Genomic DNA, 25476 nt, shown 5'->3' on the forward strand with positions numbered 1-25476 from the left:
GCTTCTCAAAATATCTTCTCGAACTAAAGGTGATTACCCATCTGTAGGAACTCATGACAAGGGGCTTCTCCAGACATCACTCATCAGACGAGCTGGCAACAAATTAGAATTAAAATTACCCTTTTTGGGGAAGTTAACGCATCTCATACCACCTGTTGGCGCGCCTTTAGACAGAAGATGTGCATACCTGTTATTGTTTAGGTGTGATGAAGTGGAAAGTGACCCAGGTGACAACACAGGCAGGCACTGTGTTTCTAGGATGTCAACATCTCTTACTAGGCCGCGGGATTTACCGGTATCTATATGATATACGTCGTTCATCCAGTGTTTTGACTGAGAGGGCAAAGGTTAAGACGTTTCTAAAAAAAGAAGGTGTGATGACAATCGACTCTTAATCTCCTTGTGGTATCTTTAAATGTATATGTCTTTGTTCAAAGAGATGAAAGATATTCGAGAATGAGTGAATAGTTGAAATGTTGGGCTCGACAATTTTCTCATTACTGTTTTTATCAGGACGCAATCGCATGTAAAAATTGACAACGTCCATGGCTACCAACACTTGAGACTTGAATAACGAACTCCGCCCCTCCTACCACACTGCTACTTATTGACACTTTTCTTCATTACTAAACATGCCATTACCATTAGTGTAATCACAAAAATTACACAAACGTACAAAAGCCTAAAGGTTTCGTTTGACGTAGGTTAACACACAAATTAACGCTGTTGAAATACTTCCGACGATTACCATATACGGGCAGCAAGTTCGAGGCCGCTGTGACGTCATGTTCAGGCGATGAGACCCATCCCGTGTTCCCTCCTTGTTAGGAAGGTATGACCCATCCCACCTGACTCAACCGCCCGGCTTTGTACCGACACAGAACAATAGAACTAGCTGGGCCCAAATAATTGCCCGGGCTGAAAATTGCTTTCGCTTGAAGTGTAGCGCTGGCGAGTGGCGCAGACGGACTGGGATCAAGCGCTCGACATGGCTTGTGTCGCTCTGACGCAGATATCAGACGATCTTTTGCAATGCGGGATCTGCAAGAAGGACTTTAACAGACCCAAGCTGCTGCCTTGTCTTCACTCTTTCTGCGAAAACTGCCTTACCAAGCACTTGGACGAGTCTCCAAGGAACGGAGAAGAGTACGAGGAGGTCCCGGCATGTCTGAAGTGCCCTGTCTGTTCGACGGAGGTGCCCGTGCCCGACGTAGACGACCTACAATGGCTGAAGGACAACCACTTCATCGTGTCTCTCGCCAACAGCGTGGAGATCCAGAAGAGGCTGATAAAGTCAGACGTGGTGTGTAACGTGTGTGACGGCGGGCAGAAGGCCACGGCCCGCTGCCTGCACTGCGAGGAGTTCCTGTGTGCCGAGTGTGTGTCCGCCCACCAGAGAGTCAAGCTCACACGAGACCACCAGGTGAGACCCTGTACTGTGTCTAAGACACAATTCACTTATTACCTCTTAATTCATTAATTCAACAAAACGTACCTGTACTCGTACGGCACATATTATCTTTGAGTTCTGCAGTGATGAAGGTCGACGAGATCGACTGAAATTCATGGTGAGTGCTTTCTTTGTGCTGGAACAAAGTTCAAATTGTACAATTATGTATTCTACCAACACAGATGAGTGAATCTCTAAGTTGTGTTTTTGTTTGCTTTGTTTTGTACCTCGATTTCGACCTGTCAGAATTGTGCGACACGATTTTAGACCGCGTCCATATCGTACACGTAGACGCAGATGCGATGTTTTTCTTAGTACGAATCCAAAGCATCGTTTAAACAAAGCATCGTTTAAACACACCATACAACACACAGAGAGAGGGACATCAAAGCTGTGGCCAGAATACCCTCCCGAGTGTAAAATGTTGTCTGACATCATACATTAAACACAAAAACCCTCTGGCGCAACTACGCACTGACTTAGTCAGCTGGGTGTCATTATATAGAGGTCACTTGTCACACCCCCTTACGGTTTTCTCGTTCTTTCCAACATTCCATAGTCCCCTCCCACCCTGTCGATTAGCTCAGGTCTTTCTGATTGCACAATAGTAACTTTACCATAATTAAGGACAAGTCTTTGCCACTGTTCATTGTTGTCAAAAACACTTCGCGATTTTACTGGCATCTAATTGTAGACAAGAAGTGTCGCACAGAGGACATATTCTGTGCAGTCAGGCAAGAGGCATCCTTGAGATATTTGTGCATACCCGTGCTCCAATTGCAGCATATACCTTGTAGACATGACTGAATAATTGCAAGCTGTAAAACATACCAGCTTTTAAGGCCTATGACTGAGAGCGCCTGCATTTAATACCAGTGTACAATTCATGTTGTGGTTATCCTTGATGAGAAAATAGTATTAAGTGTTCCTGATAGATTTAATGGTGCATCTTTAAACGGTACTTACCTTCAGTATCTTTTATCTCAGGACTACGTAAGCATACCAGACTGCAGTTATGATATCTACTTAACATAATTCCACCAGGGTAAAGTTACATAATTCAGCCACCCTGAAAAGATACGTCCAAACAGATCTTCCACCCAACGTCCCCCAGTATAACACACTCCCGTATTATATAACTGTGCATACATGGGGGTGTTGTACTAGAGATCTATCAAATCCACTGTTTTTCACGGTGGTGGATTTATGTAACCCAACGGATTAATGTTTATGGAAGTTATACCGATGAAACCAATTCTTGATTTCAATATTCATTTGTTATATTCAAAGCTTCTGAAAAGTCCCCGTCAATATATATATATGCATCCGAGAAAAACAACCTCTAGCGTGACGTCTCTTGGAGCAGAGGTCAATCCACTTAAGCCTGTGATCTTGCAGTAGTTACATTTGACTTGCTGATCATCTCCAAAACATTGTTATGTCGTAATAGCTACAAGCATATCTTATTTTGAATATGTGTAACCTGTAAAATGTAGGATATACAAGCACTTCAATATTATGACAACTAAATGTGCTCATGTTGAAATTATAACAATCATGCACAGCAGATGTATGGAAAAGCAAAATAGGCTGATTGCGTATTTGTTGGCACTGTTTGTCAGGAGAAGCACTATTAGGACTGTTACCGAAATAGATACTTGGCAGATCAGTGGACAGTTAGAACGAAAACACAACACTTAAGGGGGTGCTAGCTCTACAAAACATGCTTGTCATCTTGGAAGCGACAACGGGCATATTATCTCCTATGTTTTTCTCCTGTTTGGAAAAATGCTTTTCTTGTGGGCAGCATTTATCATATAGCACAACAGAGTCAACGGCCAACATAAGCGGTATTCAAATAGCTGTTAACGCACCGTATTTCACGGTCTACAAAACTTGATTGCATTTTTGTTTACTCAAACGCTGAACGAGCTTCGACGATGTTTGCGATCAAGCACCGAAACATACTCATACATGAGGGTAGCGTACACATGCGTGCATGCACTGCACACCTCCAAACGCATAAGACAAAGAAAACGCCATTTTCAGAAGGAAGTGGCTTCCACATATTTCATGCGTGTGTGTTGCGTGACAAATTTACCAGGGAGGCAGTGTGTAGTGACCCCTATGTCATATGACAACATGACATCGGTATCTTTGCCCTTGGGGTAGTAACAGTTATAGTAGTGTCCCTCTATATCTAGTCCTAGTCAATTGTCTTATAAAATATTATAAAAGGTACACACCATTGTACATGGACCCTTGGAAAGTATTTCCTTCAACATCTTTTAAAGGAATATAACTGATATCAATTTAATTATTGATGGCTGTCTCTTTTACGAGGTGCAGGTGTTCAAAAATAGACTAAAACAGATCTATTGTTATGAGGACGCTACCAGATCATGTCCAAAGTCTTCTCGAAGTCCCCGAGTCAGTGTCTTATTGAATCTGATGCACATAATCTGCTTCTTTATGCAACCGAAGTCACAGAAAAGCCTTAAGTTTATGTATCTAGGCATCCTGAAGGTTATGAGCTCCCACTTGACGGTAAGATGCCAGCAAATAAGACGTTTGCTTCCTCCTATCTTAAACGTTAACGTCCTTCCTACATTGATAAAGATGATATCATTGAGTAAACATGACATAATCTGCTACATTGTGAACTGCTTGCAGTGGGTAGAAAATATTATTGTGTCCTGTTCTAGCCTGTTTGAACGGTCAAGTACATTTGTTTTAAATCCAACAGTAGAATGGATATGCGGGTCAGTACTTTGGCACGGCGAGACAAAGGATTTCCCCAAATCCTTTGTTTAGAAAGTTGGATAGGAACATACGTTGAGACGGTTATTGCCAGGTGCATTTGCCACCATTGTTTGCGGTTAGGCACCACAAAACAATCACTGGGTCAAGTCTAAGAAAATAAGCACCCCAGACATCACCGAATAATACCAGTACGTATCAAAAACGGTGCTGAGCATTTAATTTGAGTGTTAGTGCCTTTCAAAACGAAGACTCACTGTAGAACGTCTTTTAATTTCGTGACTTTTTCGGTAAAATAGTGGTTGATGAACAACACTCTTCTTTAGAGTGATTATAACGTTTAAGTGCAACAGATCTATCTTAGTAATTTTCCCTCGTTCATAGATTGTTGTGTAGCTTTGCTCAAACAATATAGGAACTATGAATAAAGTAAAAGAAGCAATCATAATACATGAACATCCTTCTATGTTAGATGAACAATACTAAGTACGTACTGGGGCATAAAGTGAATCAAGGGTGAATGGGTGTCAGCCCTAAATTGTTCCCCATATCAATTTCAAAGTGGACATGGAGACCTTGGTTTAATACCTGCAGCTAAGACCGTAAGGTCAGCCTTAGAAGATATAGATCGGAGAGTTTTTGGGAAGATAGTCAGACAATGCGATTGTTTGTCCGTCATTGATGCGCCTGGTAAACCACATTGTCCCATTGTAATCTGATTCGGCCACAAATATCCGAAAGATGTGCTACCTTAATTCACAGGCTTAACGTCGAAATTGATACATAGAGTTTGATTCATGGAGTTATTCTTTAAGTATTTGTGTGATGAAAATGTATTACCCATTGTTTTCACTTGTAACAGGAAAAGAAAAGTCATTATAATGGAAAACAAACGATTGCACAGGTTGATATTTTTAAAGTTTTAATGAAATACGTGTAGAAGTAGCTCAAGACATGAACGTACGTGATTAGACGTCGCGATTTGCATATCTCCATTACTTTGCCTTGCGCATCACTTGGTATTTCCCTATTGCAATCTTACCTATGTGCGATTATTATGTGACATGTCTACAAGCAAACACTCGACAAACTTGAATGTCTACTCTCTGTATTGGGAGGGGAACTTTTCAATACTTCTATTGTACCATGTCTTACCCAAAGGTTCACGTGTAAATGGTTTGAATTCCACGGACATCACTTAAATATAGGCGGGATGACAACTTTGGCAGGCGGGTACAAACACTCCTTTGTGTAAAATGGCGCTTGAAAAAATCTCCCTAGACAGTATTGTCTGGTAGCTTTATCGTTTGCTATTATGTACCTTAAAATGTCACAAGGTCAAGACAAGAGACAAAGAGAGACCATCTTGTAAAAAATCCGTCATGAAATCCAGATCAGCTTTTGAGGTCCGACAGTATAGTGAAGGGCCTGGTAAAAGTGTATCAGGACCGGCTACGATTACCCTAAAATGATTGGCATATATATTTATATACGTTTTAAAATGTAACGTTGCATATTACATATATTATTGCGTCATTATTCTACTACGATCAGTTAACGTATTTAAGTGATCACTCTGGCTGTGCCCACGAGAAGAGATTTTACACATGACCCGTTTCGTCAGTAACTCAAATTTAACTGGGTGTAGGACTGTAGGTGTGTAGCCTCTCCTAAGAAAATCAGAAATGGAATGCCAATAACGATCGATCGCGCGACTAACGCATTGGAAAGTATAAACAACTCATTCGTGTTCAAGCCTGGGCACGTACTGTGGGAGGGGGGTCCCTTAGGAAAAACAGTGGCACCCTTCTCAATACATTCTTTACTTTCAAACACACTGTCGACCTTTTATCAACAGTCAGATGAGTACATTTAGTTATGATCATTACTTCTGCTATTTATTGTTGCGCTACATGTACCTTGTAATTATGGTAACTGTTTTTGAAACACACCTTCTGCACAGGTGAAAGTATAAGCTAATGGTAGGATAACCATTAACGTTAACATTACGGACATTGCGGAACATAATGTACGATGTAATAAGATCAACATTGAATAAAAAACATACCTTGACGTTATCACAATGATAACAACATAAGATGGCGTAATATGTTCTAATCGTTTGGTTTGAAACAAAGGTACAGGATAGATTTTTACTGTTGTCATTTGAAGGTTTCTCAGGTAAGTACTTTGAAGCTAAAAATAAACAGAGTGGTATCACATCTAAAACACGGCGCTTGTCCCCTCAGCTAATATATACTGTGCACAGCTCAACTTACTTGTTTTAATCATTGTGAGCAAGTGTGCCATACAGTGCAACCATTTCACCACTTTTGAGCTGGTGAGCTAGGAGATATGGCATCTTGTAACTTCTTGTAACCTTTGTAAATTGAATGCAGTTCAGTGTCTTGCTAAGAAATTTAAATAAAGACATCTTGAAGTCTTAAATCTACTTTCACTTTCGTTGTTTATTTAATGACTATAACACACCGATTTGGATCGTTCCACTCTGAGTTGTCTGCATTTCCATCGCTTCAGCAGGTATACAAAGTACTAGTATGTCATCCGACCGGTAGCTCTGTTTCTAAGGGGATATGCACACGGATCGACATAGCTCTGAACCAACGTCTGGAAAATCTGAAGTTGTTTTGGCAACCATAATGAGATGATTGACAGGTCCTTGGGATCAAAAGATTCAAGAGATGCCGCGTGTTAATACCATGGAGATTTGCTAGCCTCTACCAGGCTCCACAGGTCGTTGGAAAAATAGTAGACATTGGCCAAATAGACGGATAATATGCCAGAGGCGTTAGTCCACTAAAGGGGTTACAGTTTGCGACCTATGGACTGTAACTCCTTCGATCAGCGGACATGTTATCCGTCTATTTGGCCAATTTCTACTTTTTCTCCAGTGACCCGAGGAGCCTGGTTGAGGCTAGCGATTTGTTGCCACATAAAAATATAGCAGTCTGGTAAACATTCACAGGGACTTGACAGTTGTTTCACAGTCTGTATCCTATGTCTTTGAAGTGAAAAACAAATATTTTCATCGTACATATACAGATATAAACGGCTGAAAAACTTTGTAGACTACCAACACAGATGAACTTTCACACTTTCAAATATTTTCATTTCCTAAAAAAAAAGAAGAACCAACTTGCAGAATAAAACGCAGAGCAGAGGCAACAGATACGTATTCCGAGTAAAAAATAAAGTGACGTTTGGGATTTAACTTACAAAATCCAGGTTTCTATTTCTCGTGATGTGTTACTACCGTGTTTGCAAACAAACAAACTAACAAACAAACAAACAAACAAGCATAAAAACAACTACATGACCAATGGGATATGAACACTGTGCTGTTTAGGATCATGACCTTCATCACAGTCAAGGTCTTTTCTTTTACTGTCTCATTCAATCATTATCACACGAGATCATCTGATATGGTCACGGGAAAAGCAATGCTAAACGAAGCACAAAATATCAAATCCAAATTCAAATTATCTATAGGAAGACTTCAAAACAGATAGCAGTTTTGGGGTAACACATACAAGCCCATTCATGATCTGTCCATCTATAAAGTAAGGGTCAATGAACGCAAGATAGAAATATTTTGCCCTACAGGGCAAGCTTAAGTTAAATTGAGCGACATGGTACCGACCTGGCGACTCGGGCACACGGTTGACTGAACAGGGGTCACCCAGGACAAGGGTCCGTAAATTAGGCGACATGGCTGCTCTCCAAGCAGAGGAGTGGTTCCGGTTGGTTTTTGACGTGTTTTGTGGCGTTTTATGTCGGGCTTTCTACTTTGTCATGTTTTTTTTTCTCTCTCAATGGTGGGGTTTATAGAGACAGATAAAACATAGCAAAGTAGAAATCCCAACAAAAACGCCTAATAACACATCAAAAACCAGCCGGAACCACTCCTCTGCTCGGAGAGTAGACAAGGTATCTGGAGCGAGCTACGGATAATGTGCCGTGAATGGACAGAGTTTCCCCTAAACCAGCCTCCTTTACATTTCAAGTTTGAAATTGGAATCTACTGCAGGACTCTCGAAAACTCCTGAGCGCTTCAACTAGTTTTGCAAGAAACATTGAACTCCGGCATTGTTGGAAGGCTCCTCTGGGGAATTCAAGAACTTGATTACTATAATTTTCGCCCTGCGCCTGCGTTTAGACTTCAACTTGTGGTAAATTTGACAGAACACATTGTATTCAAGCATAACAATTTAGTTTCTAATGAATTTTAATACCCGCTTCTAGAGTGGAATGCTCCTTTAAGTAATTGTCTAAATTCAACCATTGAAATGTATCTAAAAATACGAATGACAAGATACGCAATAATTGCTATACAGATAGATGACATGGCTTTTTGCTTCATTTTCATTTCTAAAAAGTAATTCATACCAAAATTCTCCATTCACACAAGCAATAGGCTATGCCATAGAGTGTTGCGATGTAGTCTGAAGGCAATGTATCGACATATAAATAGCATCTTTCAATTACATGACAGGACAACAAAAGGCACCACCTTGCGCGAGGCACCTATTTAAAAGATTGATAGTCCTTACATTGTTTTCGATTTGATATATAGAGATTGTCCCAAGAATCAGAAATGTGCCGTGTGCGTTGAAGCGTTAAGTCTTCAAAAGGGTGGGCATACCACCGCACAGGTGGAACAATGCGCATGCCACAACCAGGTCAAAAGGTCAAGAATGTTGATTGCAGGGCACGATATGAGGGCGGACCATATCGTGCAGTATGAAATATGCCATTATTTTATCCACAAAATATCGTTTCTAGAGAAGTGAGCTTTTTTTCACTCATGTTAGATCACACACACACGAGTGTTTTTGTTTTTGTTCGTGTGAATGGCAAAATACCAGCTGGTTTGCGTGCATGCAAAAAATCAAAAACAAAAAAGAAATATGTCTGATCCATAATAACTTTCAAACAATTGCACACTTAAGAAGTGGGTGTATTGTTGACAACAGATCAGGTGAAGTGAGAAGTAATTTTACAAGTGACAAGTGACGTGGAAGTCATTAACATGACAGGTCCTCCGGCCTGCTTGGTGAGTCACGCATGTCTAGGTCACATGAATGGATGAAGGTCACTGGTGTTGACAAAGATGTGACCCCCGTGACGCAACCTGGGGAAAGATGGGCGCGGGATCCAGCTGCAAATGCGCATGCGTCGATCAATTCAGTCTCCACATTTTAATGTCAATCATTTCTATGATATTAATTATCAAATTCATTCCCCCCCGTTGTTTTCTTAGTATTCTTAGCGTCAATGTATATACTTATTGCTTGTACACATTTATGACTGTTCAACATAGTACGACGCAATAATCAGAAATTATCAACATCTTGTCATGACCTCATGCATGAAAGCTACTCTGTGTATTCATTTGCCCTTGTTGACTGGCCATGGAAATACACTAACATGACATCTAAAACACTCAAAATGTACTAATGATCACCATCTCATTTACAACGTCATGCACATGCGTTTCTGTTCAAATTTTGTGTCATTCTGTGATAAGCTAATCTATATCTTGTCCTACAAATACTGCAGTTGCTTTTTTTATCATAGCAAATAAATCATTTAGGACTATTTGAACCCTTCGAAGATATCAGTCAGCAATTGTTAGTGATTTGTTGTTCACCTTGTAGTGCCTAGGGGCACATGAATTTGTAGGTCAGCATGTTTCCTTGCTGTTTCCGTAGCAGGGTATATTTTTACAGTTAAGAATTCTAACCAACTTTATATTTCTGTGTATGTTCTCCAGGTGAAAACCCTGCAGGAGTTGAAGGGTGGGAAGACCCATGATGTGAAGACGCACACGACCGCCCCCTGCCGGGTCCACAAGTACGAGCCGCTGAAGTTCTACTGCCAGTCCTGCCGTACCCTCATCTGCCGGGACTGCTCGGCCTTCGACCATCGGGACCACCAGTATGACTACCTGACTGACATGGTGGACAAGATCAAGGACTGCTTCAAGGATCTCATTCAGGTGGGATTTGTCATCATTTTGTACCAGACTGTTGTCTCAGAAATTAAGACAAGACAGCAGAAAGATGAACTTTCATGCTAAGACAGCAGAAACATCTTCACACACGGATCGATGTAGGGTGTTCATTTGTTTTATTCATATCTCCATTAATGTTCAATTATGAAAAATCTTACACTTTTCTTCCTGGAGTCCGTCTACATTAGATACAATCAAATAGATAGACATCACATAAACACAATCAAATGGGATGAAATCCAAATAAGCGGGAGAGGTCAGAGGTCAACTTGAAATAACAGAAACATACATGTAAACTGGATATTGTATGCAATAATTCCAAAAGCGCGTTTGTCTTTTCACATAAATCTGCACTTATGTTTCCATAGAATGCCAATCTATCTTAACCATGTTATAAATAATTAACAGACTAAGCTTAGGCGTTGACCATGAACAGTGATCCTAGTTTGCCCACCGACTATTAAAAGATCTCGATCGAAGAATTGTATTGGTCATTGCAAATATTTCGGTGACATCAATAAGAATTTCAAGATTCCTGTAGCTAGTTAAGGCAGCTTCACTTATAAAAATGTCCAGACTACTTGTATTTTCTTCCGTTTGCAGTTGATTCAGCTCGATGTAACTCTAGATTCATGTTCTTGGCCAAGCAGATTCAGTTTTTGTTGAAACCAACTTAAGTACTTAACCATTTACACATTCATTACAGAGGAGCGAGGAGAAGTTGAACAACTTTCAAGAGTCCAGCAAGACCCTGGACGATGCTGAGCTGGAGGTCAGTAAGAAGGCCTCCACGGCAGACGAGGAGATTGATGCAGCAACAGACAAACTCAAGAAGGAGCTGTGTGATTACCTGGACGAGAAGGGACTCAAACTGAAGCAGAAAGTCCGCGAGGTGAGAGTGTTGTTCTGAATCAGACTTGAACTGCAATTGCTAAAGCAAAAATTGGCCTTACCCAAATTTTCGACTGATCAGCTCCAGTCTTTGGCAAGAAATGAGCAATCCACTGCTTCTCGACGTCACGTTATGCAGATAGAACACGTGCCTCGGTGAGCAGGGGATCATATGGGGACCTCGACTCCCCCCTACTTTGCCCCTGATGAGAAAAGTAGATGTAGATATGTTGCAGAAAGTCTATGGCGCCCCCGTCTATCTTGAGGGATGGTTGTAATGTCCGGATGTAGGTGACCTTCAATTCCTCTTGCAAAGAAAGGTTGTTGTTGATATATCTAAAATACATATCTAACCATAAAGGAAAGGCAAAGAACATAACAGAATTTACAATGGACTTACAGGTACACGACGCCCGACAGAGAAATCTGTCGGATCAGAAGGACTCTGTCAGACTGAGTCTGTCAGACCTGGGCAGTGCGGCGGGATACGCGCACAAGATCCTCATGCTCGGCTCGAACTTCGAACTGATGGACATCAGCAAGGAGGTCATTGACCGGCTGCAGTCTCTCCTGATGAAGTCCTTGCCCAAGATTGCAGACGACATTGCGAAATTTGATTTCACAGCATCGGAACCAAGGTAAAGGAATCTGACACATATTCTAGTGCATTTGGGGGAATTATGTGTACAGACATGTATAATCGTAGTTGTTCAATGATGAAAAGAAGTTAATGGTAATTGAACAGTATCACTTTTGCTCTTCCTTCAGATTCTATGGTCTTGACATAGGGCGAGTTGTCACCGACACACCGAAGAAACGCGTCAGCAGAGGGGAGTCGCTAGACTCTGGGCTCGGGAACGAAAGCATCTTCAGTTCAACACCACCCATCCCCGAGGTAGACGAGAATCCCCCGATGCCAAACGGCCCCGTGCTCACCAACGGTACAGCCAGCCCGGAGACCCCCGGACGGAGAACAAGCTCGACCGGCTCCGTGTTTCACACAACAGGTGAGGAGAAGAGTTCTGCCGGTGTGCACAGCAAGACGGGATCCACCTCCAACGGACCATCCACTCCTCCAGGACAAGGGCAAACCAAGACATCGCCAGAACCAACAAAACCGACTGGGACAACCAAGCTTGGGGAAAGAAGGTCTTTTTCGACGAGTAACACCTCGGTTCCTCCCATGGGGTATGGGTTCAAGTCTACTCCCCTGAACAGGAGCAAATCCGCAAGCACCATGGAAAGTGGAACGACGAGGAAAAGTTTTATGAATGGAATGGGGGCTGCAGGAAAGAAAGGTGAGTCTCTTTTGTATTATTATGTGCTCTTCAACCATCGTGTTCACAATGCCGTGCAAAATATATCTATATGGTGAATTAAATTCTACATAATCAAGACCAAAGCATTGGGACAGGAAGGCCTTCTGAATGTGAAAACAGGGTCCCAAGTTTAGTTGATCATTTGAAAAACAAAAATAAAAATAACATGACTTCTTAAGAGCCTAGGGAATTGCATGCAACCACCCAATTGCAAGAAGTTGCTAGGTCCAGTCAGGAACGTTTTGCATAAGTATGAAACTTTCCATGGTCAGACTTTACGTCAATTACAAGTAACTGGATCATAGTAGTCCACTGTGTTCTGCTGCTGCAGTGGTCTGGACACCCTGCAGCTGCAACCAGTCTTTCTTCAATTCTCACCAATTTGTCCGCTTCATTGCAAGCTTCCTTAGATCCCGCAGTTTTCGAGATTATAGATGTTCGAAATTGAAACAAAAGTTATAACGTCTTAACAAACTAAATGACTGCATATCACTTCTTGAAGAGGGTGAACTATACATCAGCCCTAGGCGACATGACGTGTACGCGGGTCAGTGGGTTTCAATAATGACTAATGTGGCAGCTGATGGAGTAGATTAAGCTCTTCACAGACAATACAGATTAAGTCTGGTTGTAACTGTTGCATTAAGTGGAAGCGTTTCAAAGAAGTCATTGCATGACTACTAAGTACTAACTAATACTAGGATCACATTTCTAAACCGGGGCCCGGTCGACTAGTTTGCGGGAACGAAATAAAAGACCGTGAAGCATAGAAATTAATTGTCATGAGCACAATTTGTGTATTTTTCTTGATATGCAAATTCTATTTTCGCGAACAGCCCGCAAACATAACAGACCCATAGAAACTTGTGACCATTTGCTTTACGTCGACCCGATTGTACGATACCATCTAATCGTCTCAATCTTGCACCTGGTAATTGTATGACTAATGAAAAGAATGTTTTGATCACCTGCAGGTGATCATGAATTCTTCTTCTATGTCTGCTGCGGAAATGTACATAGAAAGAACGGTCAGCCGTCGGGGACAGTAACCGGCAATTATGTCATTAAGAGTGATCTAATCAATTTTGCAGACATCTGTATCTGTATAGCCGGTATAACCGCCCCTCGGCGTAACACACCAGCTTCGCAGGCACGCGGCGCGGCAGCAGCTGGTTATATTACACTGTACGGCCTGTCACACCCAACCTTCGCACATCTGACTGCAATCGGCCTTGATTGACAAGTACAATTATGTATACCTAGTTTTGGCCAGGTTAAAGGCTAACATAAATCATCTTAGATAATTAAGATAGGTGTCTTGAGCAAGGATGGTCTCTTTTCACGCAAACACTTGTGAGAATGTGGCATCCAATTCCTCTTTTTACCGGTGAGCGTCTATAATATATAACAAATTGACAATGTTTTCAACAGGATTTTCCAGTCGAATGTATCAGTAGTTTTTGTAAAACACAGAACCAGCCTTTATATCTTGTCGGAAGAAGCTATTCTAAAGGACTCAGTCACGCTAAGGTTTCAGCATCTGGTGAATGTGGGCGTTTTTGTTCTAAATTTTCTTGCCAGAATTAATACAAAGTTTATTGCAAATACATACTCTGGGGCTAATTGCAAGTACAAACAACAAATAATAATAATATTTATAACAACTATATCTTCATGACCTCCTCAGCTCCACCGGCCTGTGCTAGGATGCTGCCCTGTGGCCATCTGTGTGGAGGAGACCATGAGCCGGGCGAAGACGACTGCTCCTGCAGCCAGCTGGCCGCCTATCGCCTGAAGTGCGGGCACGTGGAGCGGACCTACTGCGATGCCGAGACCGCCTTCTGCCGAAAATGTGCCGACTTCGTCAGGAAAGTCGGGAAAGCTGGTTGATTGAGGCCATTTTGGATACTTTTAATACTTTATTCACTACATTATCCATCATACAGTCAGTAAGTAGCTACTCTACCCGGTGTACAAGAAGAAAAAAACTCCATGCAACTGGCATGCTTACTGTCATATGTGAAGTGGATGTTACATGATTAGGTGCAAAGTATTCTACATAAAAACTAACAAAATACTACCTAAATATGCACGCCAAAAACAGTTCCTCAAGCAACTGGACAAAATTTTGAAACAGTCAGACGTTTAGACAGGATCCGCTGTCTTTCGTCAGTGACTAACGTCAAACGTGCTACCCTAATAGTCTCCTACCATCTAAATATCTTCATATCTAAATATCTTCCATTATCAAGTTTCTATAAGGTGATGTGTGAACGTCAATCGTTTGATTTTGTTGTCAGTCCCTTAATGTATTTTGTGTATCTTTTATAATTTTGTGTATCTATATTCTATTTTGTGCTGTTCATTCCTCTCTTGTGTATAATCTACACTATCTTATGACTTATGTAAGTATTCTATGAGTCTATATCACCATTCTGAGAGTATGACTACAGGACTTATTATAAAAAAATTAGTTACTGTATTACCATAGAAAGCATGAAGGCAGGAAATTGAAATAATCGCTGCTATCAGCAGCAAAAGTAAACTGATTGGTAAGATATAAGAAAGTGCAACATTATGTAGTTTGTATGAAATACTGCTTCTAAAGCGAGAAGCAATAACGGAAAATGATAAAGATGTTGAAAATCATTTGCAGAAATTGGCCTTTATTCCAACTGGTAGTTTGAGCAAGATTCGGTACCCGACTTACAGTCAACTTAAAGTCAATATTTGATAGTATTTGCGAGGAAGATTGCCATGCCAGTAATTTAAGTACATGGATATAATAGTTACAAAACGATAGTATAGGGCATTAAATTCATCAATTTTTGCCATAACTATGTATCTGATGGGTAAGGCTTGTTGTTGGCTTGTGGTAGCATCTGTACTGCACGTATATAAGGTACATTCCTATGTGGTGTAAGTAATTTTGTCAGACTTTTCGTTATACACCATGTCAAGTATCTTTCTAGTTGCTTTTAGGCATTAATTGATAAGATGTCATGTCAAATATCTTTCTAGTTGCTTTAAGGCATTGATTGATAAGATAAACAGATGCTGCTGTAAACTCTTGTTAAGATTGTTTGATTAATGCGTTAGGCGTTTGCAAGAGGTGTGCAATCAAATATGCCCTGTGCTTTGTATTGGGGTGCAAGAAATTGACTATTTGATAAAGTTATATGCTATGATTGTAGAGTTATCCGCTATCACTATATAAAGTGTTCCTGATGTTCAATTACATAAAGATCTTTCTTCCAATTGTGCTTCTCTGTCTTTATTGATGATATAAAGTTTCGGTGAACAGACCCCCATCAACATTTTCAAAGAGCACTGAAAAGACTTACGACGGGAACAGTACTAACTTCCTATTCTCGCATTTTACAGAACTGTCCTAATTGTTTTTTGTATAGGAACAAAAGAATGTTATGGTACCCAATTGTTTTTGCGATACTCACATATGCATTTGCCCACTCAGGGTTTACGTTATCTCCGAAACTCTCGATAAGAACATGACATTTGAAATAATGCTCAAGCATCGTTTGGAAATATACAAAGCTACGAAATCATCTTGATCACATTCAATTGGGAGGTTTTGATTGGAGCATGATTTCAACATCCATGATTAATACCAACAATGAATATCAACCCAATGTAAGCCCGGGGACCAAACTAGTGCATGCGCTTCATCCTCATCTGCTGTCATTGCAGTATTCCCGTATACGTGCACTTTCCCTATGCCTCGCTTGGTGTCGTTGCTCATCAAGACGTAACTGACAGTTGCATGTAACTTAGGATCTCCGATTCATTTTGATGATGGTGATTCTTGCGGGAATATCCTTGTCATTACTTGCGAGAACGTCCGGATATGTTATTGATGAACTTACACATACACACATTACTCCTTCCCAAGAGATATTCTCCTTCTTTTGAAGTCTCATTTGTAGCCTTAGTTCGGTACATACATGTGCATGACCTTGTCTATATCACTTTCTCAGTAATGTACATCGCCTGAAGTAAGCGATGGGTGCATTGGTACGTAAGGTCCGCCTGGTCCTGCTCAACCTTTGAAAGTAATGAGTATTGGACTTTGGGCACCAATATAATTTCTTTCACCTAAATCAATTGATGTAAAACTTGACGATGTTGAAGTTATGAGCTTATATTGCATTCGAAAATATGAGAACCTCTAGGAATACCGTACAATGACCTTGCCTGTATCGATGAAATCACGTGGCTTCCAGACCATGGACAGATAAATCCCTTTGTGCTTTCACGGTCTTAGGAAAGAAATAGCCCATATAAATTTCCAAAGGTAACTGAACAGTTGAGGCATTGAGAGGAAAAGAAGGTCGCTCAACTTCTCCCAATAGAAAAACGTCTCTCCCCATGCCTGCAAATAACATCATGGATCACGGCTCCAAGAGTATGGCAGGAATGTTTTGTATGATAGCAGTGACTATTGAGTGAGTTTTGTAACTCGATTTCAATGTAGGCGGATTCCACTAAGACTTGTTCTAACTACTTCAAGGACCTCTCTAATGAGCACGTTGTCTCATTCCTGACGTTGACTTTGACCTTTCTCATACTAATGGCAGTAATGAGATCATGGCTTTGTTCAGCGGTGACCGTATGTGACTACATAGATGTAATCATTGGCCCTCACTCTCTACGTGTGATGCCAGGATCATTATTTGCCGGACAAAGTTTTTTCAAGAGCAGCCACAAAAGGGAAATCAAAGTCTCCATCCTTGCTAGCAAGGTCGTCCCTCAGGTAGAGTTCTGCAAGATCTGGAACTTTCCAAAACATTGGTTTGCACATCGTAGAGCTTCAGTGACTCTTGTGAACACCGTGAACTTAAATACCACCACTAGAGAAATGTTAAAATACAGTAAACAACATTTAAAGGGTTTACCACGAGGCAGTTAATGACTCGACTGTATAGCTGGCTACCATTTTTTTTCAAAACCTCCTTTGCACAAGTTAACTGCAGTGTCCTCGCATTATCTGGTCAGATACTTTTTATCTATGGTTGGCACGTTTGCACAAAGATTTCTGTGCTTGTCGGACGGCAGAATAAAAATATTTGTTCCGATCTGAAATGCAAAATCTAGCAAAATTAATATTTTGGCCATGAAATATTTAAGGTGAGGAGACATGATCAGTTACAATAATCCACTAAAATCTGATGAGGTTTGCACGCTCCATTGTCTCACTACATTTCATCCAGCACACTGGTCTTACAAAAAAAAGTTCGTTCAAAATATTAATGGAACTTATCTAAAGGTGGCAGCCCTGTAATGATTTAAGGCCTTTAATGCCCTTTTCAAAATTATAAAGACAGGACCAACGTTCCCCAAGGGCGGTGTATATACTACAGTCGATACAAAGGGCCTCCTACGAGTGGGTTTAATTCCCCCAACCCTGCCAATGTTAAGAGTATTACCCGTAAGTCTGGGTAGATATGGCTTATCTGTTCACGACACGCACAGACAACTTTGTGGGAAAGCTCCAGGTGTGGTTTATATAATGGCAGGGACTGTAAGAAACTTATGCCCAACAAATTGTTATTGAGTTCATTGATATGAATTCCAATTCCATGGGGTAAAACAAGAATCACTCGCGCTTGAGAAAATGGCCACCGAAATAATTTCCTTGCGTAAATTGTGAGGATACAATAGATATTCAAAAGTACAGCTTCGCATATCATTGGACAACGTCAAACTTTGTAAAGAAATGAAACAGATCTTTGTAAATGCTTCTTATGCTTAACATTTTGCGTTCGATGTATCAAATATAGTGTGTTCAAAATCATCATATTTAACATTAAGTTTCGGACTTTAAAGCCATGACTGAAAAGTTTCTAAGACATTTGAAATCACCCATGAAGATTTCGGCCACGGAAATGGGCACGGAACAGATATCATTTGCAAAAGTTTTGTATGATCTAAGGACGAAATCTGACACATGTATTTACTAACTAGTGACAGACAGACTACTTTACATACCGGATAACAAAGTTATTTGAACACAACCAACACATGTAACGTATTGCCAACCTGATGAAACTATTCCCGAATACTTTACATACTTTATAAACTTCACAACTTCTACACACAGTGTGTGGGTGGTTTGGATTCTACGCAAACGTGTCTCGAAGGTGCCTATATCAAACAACGTGTTGGTTTCGATAGCATGGCCTCAATATCTAAATCATGCTAAAGCTGTCTGGGTTCTTGACTCGAGGCATCTTTTACAATAATTCGGTTATCTGCAGATACAGTGGGGTTGGGAAGTCCTGGAAAGCTATCTTTTTTTCGTAGCCGACAGTCAGAAAATGACAAAAGAAAACGGTAACCGAAGCAACGAGTGCATACATATTTCTAAATCACCAGGAAAAGTTGCAACAAAAAGTTTTTATAACTACAGAGAATATCCATCAACATAATTGATTCGGTCCATTTTGCTGTAGGTGGGCTAACGTATATGAATTAGGAGTACGTTCAATTTATCAATTAAACAGTATTCATTTGTTATCATTATTTCTATCCCTTCGCCAGCTTGATGTATTTTGAAATATTCATCATCGATATGCTCACACAAACACTTAATACCGAAATGTTGGTTGACTTTCAAAGTATAATGATATAGCGTATTTTTAGTTGCCTTAACCTCTAGCACTCTGAAGTAGCCGTTTGTCACCCAATACCCTATTGGTTACGGAGTTAGGCAGCAGGGAGAAGGTCAATCAATTAGACAGGTTATCCAAAACCACAGACCAGCCCTGCTTTCTCTACAAAAGTTAACTTTGACGAGACTATGGAGAGCTACCTAAAACTATGATCATAAGCCAAATATTTTTTTCAATTCAATTATAGCAGGTACCACGGCATGCTCCCATAGAGGAAGTATTAATCAAAAACCAGCGTTAGAGCTCAGTAAGCCTAATTGGGTTCTGTCGCCGACCACGGAGAAAAACACACGGGGAACCTCCGGGTATATCAAAGCGGGCACCCGTCGTTCCCAGTGAGACCTGATGTTACTTATCTGTCGTTAACAGGATGAGCTGACCGGAGGAGGCGATGCATCATCCGTGAAATAAGCCTGACGAGGTGAGCAGGTGAGATTAGACTCATCCGTCCTGCTCCTGATTAACAATTAACCCGCATGTACCCTGTCTGACATATATTACAGAAAGAAAATGGGTGGGAATCTTTGAACGATTGTTTAGGCATCTTTGAATGATTGTTTCAGACTCACTAGTTTCCAAGAAACAAGGAAGCGCATATATGTCAATAAATCATACATACCTTGACTAACATACGGTAGAGAAAGAAATGGATAGGCATCTTTGAGTGATTGTTTAGGCATCTTTGAGTGATTGTTTAGCCATCTTTGAATCATTGTTTCAGACTCACTAGTTTGCAAAAAAACAAGGAAGCGTATATACAATACATACATTGTCTAACATACATTAGAGAAAGAAATGGGTAGGTATCTTTGAGTGATTGTTTCAGACTCACTAGTTTATGAAAAACAAGGAAGCGTGTATACAATGATAAATAATACATATCATTGACAGCAGTATGAATTTAAGAAAAGACAAAGTTCTACTTTATTGTTCATAACTTTTCGTTTATTATAGGTTTGATATTAAGGTATATTTATCTCTAGCTCTCGTGGTGTCATAAGTCTTTCCTTAAATTGTGTATGTTATTACGTTAATTCCTCCCACCAGGACACTATGAAAACCGAATTTAAGCGACGGATTCCTGGTTGAATAAATGAATAAACTGAAATTGATGAGAACTCAGTCAATACGTTTCCTGTTTTCAATTTAGTCTCATTTGCATATCAAACTTGATCTTGTATCTGGGGCATCAAGTTTTCAATATTTACAGAAAGGCCAATTGTAAGTGACATCTTAGTACGAATTCCGAGCACCATGTTTCCAATGATCGGTATTCCATGTCAATTATGATACCTGCGTTGACTCAAAGGATTCGTAGTAATGAACGCAGAGTAGTAAGCCTGCCAAAACCACACTACCAGACCAATAACGCGGAGTAAGGATCAACGTTATCGATCATAGTTAAGCACGGATTCCGCTGAACTCGGACCGAAGACAAGAAACAAGATTGATAACCCTCCTTATGAGGGGCTCACCACAGCTTGGCAACTGCATATATGTTGGAATTTTCATAAATCTTCGTAATTGAAGCCGACTTTAGGTTATCAAAGATTAAGAAGTGAGGCATGCTACAAAACTATTTTCCGATGCAGGGTTTTGTGGCACAAATATGCACACGGTTGAGTTTCAGAAATGTGGTTAGTGAGTTGGAAAGAGCAAAGTGTAAACTTTACTCGACAGACGAACAATGATTATCCATCGAAAAGAAGGTGACTCATATGTTAGAATTATGCACAAGGGACAAAGCAAATTTTTTAGAGCAAATACAGAGCAAAAGTTGAAATCCTAAGACAACAAGATTGGCAATGATAAAAAGACATTGCGATGGCGACGACTGTTGTTGTTGTTTTAATTTTTACTGTATCCTGCTTATGGCACTGATAGGTGGTGCTGTTCATACGGGATTTCTAACGAAAAGGGCTGATGATTACCTGTTCTGTTGGACAAATACAAACACACACACACACAACAAAAGAACAACATTCTACCATACCCCGCCACCAGAACGAACATCGATTTCATCACAGCCTGACAACTAAAAACAGCCCACTGATTGGGTTCAATGACTATTCTACTCTGATAGGACTACTGTTTACATCAACACCATGAAATTAAGGCAGAATCTACACAAATTCTAACACAAGTTCTAACAACATAGTCCACTTACCAACAGACACAGCACACACAATGCAACGATATCCTTTGTACACTTATGTTTCCTGTCCTATAGAATTAACCGGTAGACCTAAAGAACGTGAATGGCCAGGCCTGGCCTCAGGAATGTTAGCCTAGGAATTCCTATGGAATGCCAGGAACTCCAGTCCCAATGGAAATGCCAGGAATTCCTGGAGTCCTAATGAAATGCCATTTTGTCCCTTCTTGAAATCTTAATCCACAGAAATGTTACTTTGTCCACAGAAATGCTACTTTGTATGTTACTTTGTCCACAGAAATGCTACTTTGTAAAAATGTGTCCCCGACAATTCTTTGAACTGCACAGGATTATATCAGCAGGATAATCATCTAGTAGTAGTAATAAATGCTGTTTAGTCTTGTCTCTTGCGTGAATCTTTCTAACTGGCTTGCTAAATTTCCTTGCGACAGTGAAATTTTTCATTGATCGATCTTAATATGATATCCGCTTTGACATCGCTCCAGATTCTGTCCTTGGTTTCAAGTATTTTCTGTCTACGTGTGGTAAATGACTTGGACATGTTCGTGATGTCATGAATGGGGTTAATGTCCTTTAACTATTCTGCTTGTATAGGTAATTGAAGCAGCGTGTGCACAATCTTTATCAGTACAAACTTGATACAGTTATGACCAGTTCTTATAAGAAGGGCATTAAATGTTATAGTTGTAATGACAAGCATTAAGACATCTAAAATATTGTAACAGCCACACACTGTTCTAGAAAATAACAATATTACTGTAGATCTGAGTGGTCATGTATACATAAGCCTGACACATCTTTTTGACACATGTGGCTGCCTGCCTAGGTTTTCTAGGACAAATGTCCCCAGGGGGCTGCATGACCCGCTTTATATCCTTTGCACTGCTGACTAAAATTTCAAACATTCTTATTGGCTTAAAATGCCTGTAGAGTCCATTCCAAGTCACCACACGGTTTTTTAATGATATTTGTAATATCTTCGAATCATTGTTTTATGATTATAAATTGTTATAAATATTTACAAATGTTTAAAAAAAAAGTAAATATGAGATCCCCATCTTTTACAAGTTTTTTTTTTAATTTGCAAACATTTCGAAAGTGACTGCCAAAAGAGATCATTTTTTAAAACAAATTTGAAATATAAATTGGTTTATGTCAAGTTTCGAAACAATGCGAAATAAAGATATGGGTCATTTGCCCCCCGTAACGAGCCGCTAATCCTAACAAAGCCTGTTTTGGATCGGCTGTTGACCGCCGACCAGGCAGGAAGTCACTGTGGCGTGACACTGTCTGTGGACATCGGGCTGGATTTTGAAGGACAATCCAACTGTAGTTTTGCTGCACAAAAAGGGCCAGCAAACGTTACAAGATCTTACAAACGTTCAGGAACCAACAGTGGTCAAAATGCCGAAAGCAAGGCGCAAAAACTGTCTCATCTACGCCGCATTTAGCCATAATCGGCACGATGCAAAGGGGAGCTATCTATCAATCAAACAAGTTCGGCCGCTGTCAAAGCAAGGGAGGCTCTTTGCAAGCAATACGCTTTCCCTCTCCCCGTGGTATTAGTAAATTGTAAACTGAAAGATAGTATTATATTTTTTAGAGGGATTCTTACCGACAAAATTATAAATACGAAAGTTCGCAGTAATAACGTCACACAAATTCTACAGTAATGTTTAGAGTTTATCATTCAAATCTTGAACTGTATCAACATACGTTGAAAGATAGATATTTTAGACAACGTGTATCAACTCTACCCCGGGAGAAAGGGCCTGATGCCGTCTGCCGGAACAACACGGGATCCCGGGAACAACACTTCCCACGAGTTCCGAAACAAGTCCAACCGGAGAGGATTCCATCTTACACTGTTCAGCTAACAATAAAGCCTGTATGTTTTCCATGCTGGCTGATTGGCGTTCATTATTTGGACTGGGCCTGGCGGAGTTACTGCAGTTATTTTAACGTCCCAGTTGAACGTACATGTTCTCTAGCGGCGCGGTGCCGGTACCCGGTGGGGAGGGCGGTGCGGCAGGCTACTGTTACCACTTACAACTTCTGTCGGTACTTTCTGTTACTTCTGTCGCATTTGGGTCGTTTCTGCAAGATTTCCAGGTTTGGTTGATATTGAAGTAGAGAGATAAGACAGTGAATAGGCACTGATAATGTTTCTTTCGGATTGTTGTGCTGCTAACAGAGGCAGAAATTAACTGTTTGTTTACTTAACTCCCGATCCGCTGTCAAAGCACCGCGGGGTATCGGCGCTCCTTCCAACCGTCTATTTTTGGATGCTATTAACTAATTAACAGCAGATTGTGAATATCTACTTTCGAAAAAAAGATAGAAAATTCAAAATAAAGGCAGGGGGGTGTAATCAATCTTTAGAAAGTATCAAAAATATAATTCTCAGTGCCATGAATATTTTGAATATTCCACGACAATGTGAGAACAATTAGAAACTGTAAACATATTTCGAACTATTGGAAACTATGAAATATGGATTACAAATACTTACAAAAGTTTCAGATTAATTCTAAACAATGGCAACAAACATCCGTGCGGTGACTTGGAATGGACTCTACAAATTTCTTTACAATTCCAATTCTTGCAAACTGCACACAATACTATACATTTTGGCTCGCCCCTGAGGCGTCGCCAAAAATATCCCGAGAATCTCTGTGGTGAGAAAGTTATATAAGGACAGGTAGGTACTCTATAATCTTGCATGTTAACACTACTTAAAGTTCAGTCTTAACATCAGTCTTTCTAGCTATCTTTTTTTTCGCAGAGTATCTTGAGTTTGTGATTGCTCTGGACCACTTCAATTTACGAACCTGCCTCTTATTAGCGCTGCTAAACCCTTGGGTACTAATTACGTTCTGCATGTTAGCGTTAATCGAAGTTTGCATCTTTAAGTGTTGCCCATGGGGAGCTGATTAAGCTGAAAGTTTGTACTTACAATCAGAGATGATTATGTAAAGTTTTGCTCAACATTCATGCTTTGGCATGGTGTCAACTTCCATCTGTAGCACTTGCTGTCTGTGTTTATAGATTTGAATCATATCGCATTTCAAACAAAAAGTTCGATCGAATGGCTAAGGAATAGTTCTTTAATGACTATCTCTTTAAAATTATTATTATTTTGTTTGTTCATTAGTTTCTCTTATCTCTTTGTTTATTTTATTATTTATGTTATTCTGCACATGGCACACCTGTAAACAATAAATAAATAAGGTTATTTCCACCTGCGAATGTTTTTAATTGAAAAGAATTTTTGCATATGATTGGTTCAACTAAACTTCAACCATAAGGCGGTGATGCTAAATCACTAGCTATGGTATAGCTGAAAAGTCTCATTCAGTTGCTAAAAAGATCCAGCTAAGTTTGGTACAATTGTCCTGGATCTTACTTGGTTTTGTTGTGTCCCATGTATATCCATCTTCCGTATATTTATTTGAATTCGTAATTTCCTTTTGAAAAAAAGACAATAAAGAGGAAAAAAAAGTTTGGTTCATTATTTCAAACTTTAAAACGCCATATATCTTCATGACGTGAACCGCCAGGCCATGATTAAGGTAGAAATTATGATGTATAGGCTCTCCCTGTGAGATCCAGGTCGGAGCCTTAGGTAAAGGCCAGCCTCATGGCTGATATTTGTTTACTTGCTGCTTTTTGGAGCGTAATAATTGACTTCGATCTGCAGGCATCTATGGACACGTAGTCAAATGGGGCGAACAAAGCCCTATTTCAAAAATACAATAATCATCGACTATACGGTCGACCGATTGGAGTTTATCATTTTGCAATATCACGTAAGGGTGCATCTGACATTTTCAGTGGTGCATTTTTTGTTTCATACTCTGGTGAATAGAATCCATCAAAGTCACTATGCTTATTAGTGTCATCTCTGGGACTGCTATACCTTTTGTTGAAATAACATGCTTTGATGCAGCCAGATTAACTTTAGAATATCTGAACTGAAGAACACTGTTCCCAAAGGATTACTCCATAGAAAAGAAAGGGATAAAACTTGAATTTTAACGGGTACCAATTCATCACATGTGGAATTTCAGCATAGTTTATTACAAACCTCACTGACTATATCCCATTGCCATTGATGAGTAAGAGATACTGACGTTTAAAGGGGCCTAAAAATTCACCCC

General features: G+C 40.2%; 1 protein-coding gene across 1 annotated transcript; it reads left to right on the forward strand.

The window, feature by feature from the left end:
* Positions 1-791: 791 nt before the first annotated feature.
* Positions 792-15712, forward strand: LOC136430120 (E3 ubiquitin-protein ligase TRIM33-like). The gene is made up of 6 exons (XM_066420436.1): positions 792-1423; positions 10005-10229; positions 10951-11136; positions 11538-11773; positions 11904-12433; positions 14142-15712. Exons 1-6 carry the CDS (start codon positions 989-991, stop codon positions 14342-14344), a joined length of 1815 nt encoding a protein of 604 aa, XP_066276533.1. The 5' UTR covers positions 792-988; the 3' UTR covers positions 14345-15712.
* The last annotated feature ends 9764 nt before the right edge of the window (positions 15713-25476 follow it).

The sequence above is a fragment of the Branchiostoma lanceolatum genome, chromosome 3 (assembly GCF_035083965.1).
Source record: "Branchiostoma lanceolatum isolate klBraLanc5 chromosome 3, klBraLanc5.hap2, whole genome shotgun sequence".
In the NCBI taxonomy this organism is placed as follows: domain Eukaryota; kingdom Metazoa; phylum Chordata; class Leptocardii; order Amphioxiformes; family Branchiostomatidae; genus Branchiostoma; species Branchiostoma lanceolatum.

Excerpts from the sequence above, each read along its gene's own strand:
- LOC136430120 (XM_066420436.1), top strand. The coding sequence starts at position 989 with ATGGCTTGTGTCGCTCTGACGCAGATATCAGACGATCTTTTGCAATGC. Across the intron at positions 1,424-10,004 it reads AGCTCACACGAGACCACCAG|GTGAAAACCCTGCAGGAGTT; the intron begins GTGAGACCCTGT and ends TATGTTCTCCAG. Across the intron at positions 11,774-11,903 it reads TTCACAGCATCGGAACCAAG|ATTCTATGGTCTTGACATAG; the intron begins GTAAAGGAATCT and ends CTCTTCCTTCAG.